We start from the raw sequence: 6497 nt of genomic DNA, 5'->3' as shown, positions 1-6497 counted from the left end.
ATTTTGACTTTTAATTCGAAATAAGATCAAATAAAGAAATAACATTTGCGTTTTTGTGAGTCTCTAAAGCAGAAAAAAGAAACTAAGTTTCTCTGAATTTTCTGCTGAAGCTTCTGATGATGAAGTCTGCACGCGGCGTTTGTGGGCGCGCGCCTGTGTGTGCGTATGTGGGGTGAGAAGAGGAAGCGGAACATCACATCCACATCAGTGACACGCGCTCTGCTGAATGAGAAGAGGCAAATAAGCGCTTGTCACGCAAATCTGCGGGTCTGCCATGGGTCTCCGGAGCCAAGCCGTCTGCTCCGTTCTGCTGCTGGTCCTGGCTCTGGTCGGGATTCTGCTGGTGGTCCTTCCTACAAAGCAGATGGAGACGCCTCCGGACAACATGGTATTATAAAAGAAAACAATCTAATCTTTCACGCATCGTCTGAAATGGCGCAAAAATGAAAAGTAATCAAGCTGAGTGTGAATTATATTTATTTAAAGATTTTTTTATGCATGGATGAATTTATGTGTTTATGAGGTTTGTTTGTGGTTTTTACTCTAAAAACAACTTTACAGTTAAAACATGGGGACGTTGTCATTTCCAGAGGAAATTCCTGTTATTCAGATATTTGATGAATCAAATTTCATTTTCTGTGTATTGGTGTGAGTCCTGCTCACCCTCATCATCAACTCTTCATTAAATGGTCTTTTCAAATGCTGAAGACTTAAAATGATTTGCTAAATGTTGGATACCACAACCACAGAGGCGCGGAAGGCTGAAGTGGTGGAAGGCAGAGAGGTTAGTGGGCCTGGTTATGATGTAAATTCTCATCTGAGCCTGTTCGTCTGTCTCTGAGCTGGTTGCATCTTGGAGTGAAATCTTGTGGCATTGTGTGGGTTGTCTGCCTCATTTCAGAGGCTGACAGGTTTTCTGCAAAAGAAGTTGTGCAGATGAGCACTGAGGGATGAAGGCAGGCGGAGGCAGGTGTGGAGAACAGAACCATCTAAGGTTTTTATGAATGTAAAGACTTTTTGAGGCATCTGTATGTGGATCTTAAGTGACTTGAAGGGAAGCTGATGTTCTGAGTCTTTACAGAAGGTGTGAGCAACTGGAGGTGATGACTTTTGTTCTGAGTGTTTAACAGCAAACATGTGAATAAGTAAAGTCAAGTTAACCACATCCTTGACGCAAGTCCCCCGACACACCAAAGCCAACACGAGCAGGGGTGAATTTAGTCATTTTAGACCCAAGGCCAACCAGCCATGTGGCCGTCCACTTACTTTTTTTTTTTTTTTACCAGTTGTCAACCTTTAATCATATAATATCTGTAGTTTTAATCAAACAACTTGTTTTTCAGCTGTCAGACACAAGATTAAGATCCATGAAATGGTTAAATATAAAAATTCAGCAAGAATAAAAAGTCCTCGTCCGTTTGATCCATAGCTGCAGACGTTTCACATAGAAACTAGAGCACATGATGTAGGTAGGGCCTGGATCTGTTCATTCCTTTCTCCACCTCTCTTACTTTTTATCTGCACCTCTCTTTCTTTTTTTTATTTAAATTGTAATTTAGTTGAATTTGCTTTCTTTATAATGAAGCACTTCATTATCATCATCTCATTATTTAAACATGTAGTAAAATAAACCCAATGCTTCAGCTTAAGGACCAAAATGTTTCCTGTTGATACGATACCACTAGTTTATGGCCTCTTTTCATCAATATCGTTCCAATTACACAATTTTACAAAGTCTATTAATATCATTATTGCAAAACAAAAAAAACCCAGTGAGGGAAGGAAGCAGGTCTGTGGGACATGTTGAATGTGTGATGTGAAACGGTTGTTATGCAAAGAGAATTATTGCTCTATCTTATCTGCTTACAATTCTACAGGCATTTAAATACTGACTTGCAAATGGGAGTGCAAACTCTAACGATAGCTTGAGGAGGGTTAAACCAGTTAAATATTAAAACATGACAGCATGACATCCGACAGACTACCACTGTCATGATGGTGGTTTCACAAGTCATTTAGAAAACTCAGTATTTGAAAATAAACGTTATGTTTTGTATTAACACAGTCATATTTAGATTTTCAAATTAGTATTAAATCAGATATTATGACTGGCACATTATCAAATTATCGACTTCAGGGTATCAATATGTCCGTCCCTCCGTCCCTAGTTCTGCTCTGGTCTCTTCGATAGAGGTTTTTATGTCAGCATTGATGATTTTACATCCACCTCTGCTGTCCTGCCCGGGGGTGCACCGCAAGGCTCCATTCATGGACCAATTCTACTTACTTACAATTCTATTTACGTTCCAAAAACACATTATTTCCTTTCATCTTCATGCAGGTTTATTTCTGTCTGTGAGGCTCATTGGAGCATGCTCTGTCCAGCCTCTCCTTGAGTTCAGTTCAGTTCAGTTTAGTTCAGTTCAGTTCAGTTCAGTTCAGTTCAGTTAAGTTCAGTTCAGTTTATTTTCCATTTGCAGAAAAGAGCAAAGTTACAAAGAGCTCAAAGTTCAGTTTCAACATTTAACAGACAAAACATACAAAACACAAGCCTAAAAACACAACATGGACACATCCTAAAACACATAAAACCAAGAAACAATAAAAACACTGTAAATAAACAGCAGTAAAGAGGAAACTAAAACAGTAAGGTGCATGTTTGAGGTATTTCAACATACATTGTTCAAAGTCATGACAGCTTGTGAAAAAAACTTTTAGTATGACGAGATGTGGTGCGTTTAATAACATGGTTTCCCTGAGGGCAGGAAGTGGAACATCTCTGTAGCAGGTGGCCAGAGGGCTCGTTGATGGTCTGTAGAGCTCTTGTTAAGAGTCTAGATTTGTAAATGTCCTCCAGGACTGGCAGGTCACAGCCTGTCGTCCACTCTGTTTAAAGTTTTCTTTTCTTCACAGTGAGATTAACAAACCCCACAGTGATGGAGCTGGTAAGAAGACTTTCCATAACACACCGATAAAAGTTTAAAAGAATAGTTTTGTTTTGAGTGAATTCCCTTAATTTCCATAAGAAGAGACGCTGGCGAGCCTTTTTAGCAGTGTTACTACTGTTTGACTGCCAGCTCAGATCTTTGGAAAGCGTGACACTCAAAAACTTACATTTATCAACCATTCGTACCTCAGAATCATAAATGACAACAGGCTCGTTGTTCTTACACCGAATCAATAACCAGTTCCCAGGTTTTAGAAGAGTTCAGAACAAGGTTTTTCTCTTCACTCCAGCGAACAACATTTTCTACCTCTGCTCTGTAACGTGATTCATCATTTAAACTGATCAGACCGATTACAGTGGTGTCATCTGCATATTTGACAATCAGTGTGTTAGGATGTGTAGCAGCACAGTCACATGTGTACAAAGTGAAAAACAAAGGACTTAAAATACAACCTTGTGGGGAGCCGGTGCTTACATAAAGTTCATCAGAGACACAACCATTAACTTTGACATTCTGTGGTCTGCAAGTTGAAAAGTTTAAAATCCATTTGCAAATGGCATCACCAAGTCCAAGAGTTTTCAGTTTGAGAATGAGGCTGGACAGACGGAACCTGCTCTGTCCAGCCTCTCCTTGACATCAGGAGATGGACAGAGACATCAGGAGATGGACGGAGCATGCTCTGTCCAGCCTGTCCTTGACATCAGGAGATAGACGGAGACATCAGGAGATGGACGGAGCATGCTCTGTCCAGCCTCTCCTTGACATCAGTAGATGGACGGAGACATCAGGAGATGGACGGAGACATCAGGAGATGGACGAAGCCTGCTCTGTCCAGCCTCTCCTTGACATCAGTAGATGGACGGAGCCTGCTCTGTCCAGCCTCTCCTTGACATCAGGAGATGGACGGAGCCTGCTCTGTCCAGCCTCTCCTTGACATCAGTAGATGGACGGAGACATCAGGAGATGGACGAAGCCTGCTCTGTCCAGCCTCTCCTTGACATCAGGAGGTGGACAGAGACATCAGGACATGGACGGCCCCAAATCTTTAACGTAAACAAGACTGAAGTCATGATGTTCAGGCCTCACAGCACCAGCAGAACCGCCTCCTCTCCGGTCCCACATGAGAAAGCCATGATGAAAGATTTGGGTGTGAAAATGGGTCGAAGCTTTAAAACTTGACGTGAGCCTTGTGAGCACAGTAGTAAATCCCTGAATAGACCTTGGACCAGCCTCCACCGGACTCGGAGGCACTGAGTCCTCCAGCTGCTGCAACAAGCCTCTACATGACTGTTAACTGCTACGAGTCAAACAGAGCTCATCACCAGAATTTAAAACCAGTTTGCTTTCAGTTTCACTTTAAAATGATTTGGTGATGAAGCCTTTGATGTTGCAGCTCTAAAACAAGCTCTTTAAAAGTTATTTATTTAACCTTTACTAGCCAGCAAATCAGAAAACAACTAATTCTGCCTTTCTAGGGAAAAGCTAAAAAGATGTTGACTGTGACCTTATGAACTCTTTTATTATCATTTCTTTAGTTCTTGTGTATTTCTGTAACTTTTACCCACAGCTTTGCTGTTAAATACAAGTGCTTTATAGATATATTAATTTAACACGGTTAAAAAAGAAAACACGATCCCTGTAATAAGCTGACTGAATATTTTATCTGGTCTTTCGGTAGCTTGGGTAAAGATAAAGAAGTCCACCTCTGCACACAAGTTGGATAACAAAGAAGAAATAAAAATGACATTCATTAACAGTTTATATGTTATCTGAGAATGCAGTCCATTTCCTGATCGTAACAGAGTTAATTACAGAATAACGATGTGTTTCTTACTCTGAATACTTTGTCTTCTCTAGTATGGCATCGTTCTGGATGCAGGGTCATCTCACACCTCCATGTACGTCTACAAATGGCCGGCTGATAAGCAAAATGGAACAGGCATCGTCACCCAGCACAGCGAGTGTGACGTAAAGGGCAAGTTTTCACTCGAAGAAGCACAACATTTCTTAGATATAACATCAAATTATTTTGAATTAAAACTTCTCTGAACTGATCCTGATGGTGAGGACACTTCGCTCCGTCTTGTGCAAGACTCTCTGGTTGTTTGCTTCCTCATTAGACAGCTGAGTCATCATCAGTTGTTCCTTGTTCTTACTTCGCTTTGTTTTTAATGATTTCCTTGGATACCCACATCTGTTTGACAGGAAAATGTGGTTTTCGTGAAGGTCATGTTGAGTTCCTTTCTAAGCAGAACGTCTGTCTTCTTCTCGTCCAGGTCCAGGGATCTCCAGCTATGCAGGCAAACATGGTGGTGCAGCAAAGAGTCTGGAAGCCTGTCTGGACAAAGCCAAAGAAGTCATTCCCAAATCCCGACACCACCAAACTCCGCTCTGCTTGGGTGCCACTGCAGGAATGAGACTCCTGGAGTTAGTCTAAATTTTCCTTCACACGGGACCTTACCCTGATCTGAGTCTCTAATTTAACCCTTAAAACTCCAGCAGATTTCTGGTTCCACCGGGCGCAACCGCACACATCACCATCAGTGTTCCACGGTGGTGTGTAGCTCTGTGGGGTAAATGTGATGGAAAGTTTTCCAGGCATTTCTATCCCGTCCAGGAGGTTTACAATCCAGCCACTAACTGTAGTTTTATTCAGAGACTCTATCTGGTAAATCCACAATGATCCATGATAACAGCATTATTTATCACATTTCATCATAAAAACATCACCATCACTACTATGTTGCTAAGAGACCTCTATTTAGACCTGGACATGATGATGAAGCCACTTCCTGTCAGACTTTCCACCAATCAGAGAGCTTAGATTGACGGTAACGTCCAATCAGGAGCAGCCAAAGATCAACCAGTGAGCAGAAAGTTCTATGTGTGTGTGAAAAGAAGAAAAATAATGCTCCTCTATGGCTGGAATAAAGCCAAGAAGACGTTTCTGATGCACGGTGGCGCCACAAAGCAGCTGAGCTGGAGTTGGTTTAGTGAGGATAGCAGGTAAATAGTAGCAGGAATAACTGGAAATGAGGAAAAAGTGGAAACATGGAAATAGTTTCTGTTGTGTGTTTGTTTCAGTAACAATATTTTTCTCCTGAAAGCCAAGACTTGAGAGAACGATGAGATGAGAAAAGGTTTGGTCACTGTTGGTCTGTGTGTTATTTCTACAAAGTTCTGTTAGTAATAAATTCTGCTTTCTTCTTCTGGTCGACCTTTATGCTGCTAAATCTATTCATACATTCATTTTACATCATTTTACCTCCCAGTCTGACAGCTGCTACACACTGGTTTATACTGGGATTAAAAGCTGTTACACACTGGTTTATACTGGGATTAAAAGCTGCTACAGACTGGTTTATACTGGGATTAAAAGCTGTTACAGACTGGTTTATACTGGGATTAAAAGCTGCTACAGACTGGTTCATACTGGGATTAAAAGCTGCTACAGACTGGTTTATACTGGCATTAAAAGCTGTTACAGACTGGTTTAAACTGGGATTAAAAGCTGCTACACACTGGTTTATACTGGGATTAAAAGCTGTT

General features: G+C 41.2%; 1 protein-coding gene across 1 annotated transcript in view; it reads left to right on the top strand.

Moving 5' to 3' along the window:
- Positions 1-219: 219 nt before the first annotated feature.
- LOC121648664 (ectonucleoside triphosphate diphosphohydrolase 2-like) overlaps positions 220-6497 on the top strand; it is a 13637-nt gene continuing 7359 nt past the window's right edge. Inside the window, exons 1-3 of the mRNA XM_041998917.1 lie at positions 220-388; positions 4806-4923; positions 5225-5375. Coding sequence (XP_041854851.1) covers positions 275-388; positions 4806-4923; positions 5225-5375 — 383 coding nt within the window. The 5' untranslated portion in view covers positions 220-274. The remainder of the gene's footprint in view (positions 389-4805; positions 4924-5224; positions 5376-6497) is intronic.

This window comes from Melanotaenia boesemani, chromosome 11, assembly GCF_017639745.1.
Source record: "Melanotaenia boesemani isolate fMelBoe1 chromosome 11, fMelBoe1.pri, whole genome shotgun sequence".
Lineage (NCBI taxonomy): Eukaryota > Metazoa > Chordata > Actinopteri > Atheriniformes > Melanotaeniidae > Melanotaenia > Melanotaenia boesemani.
This window is presented reverse-complemented; position numbering and strand designations above follow the sequence as displayed.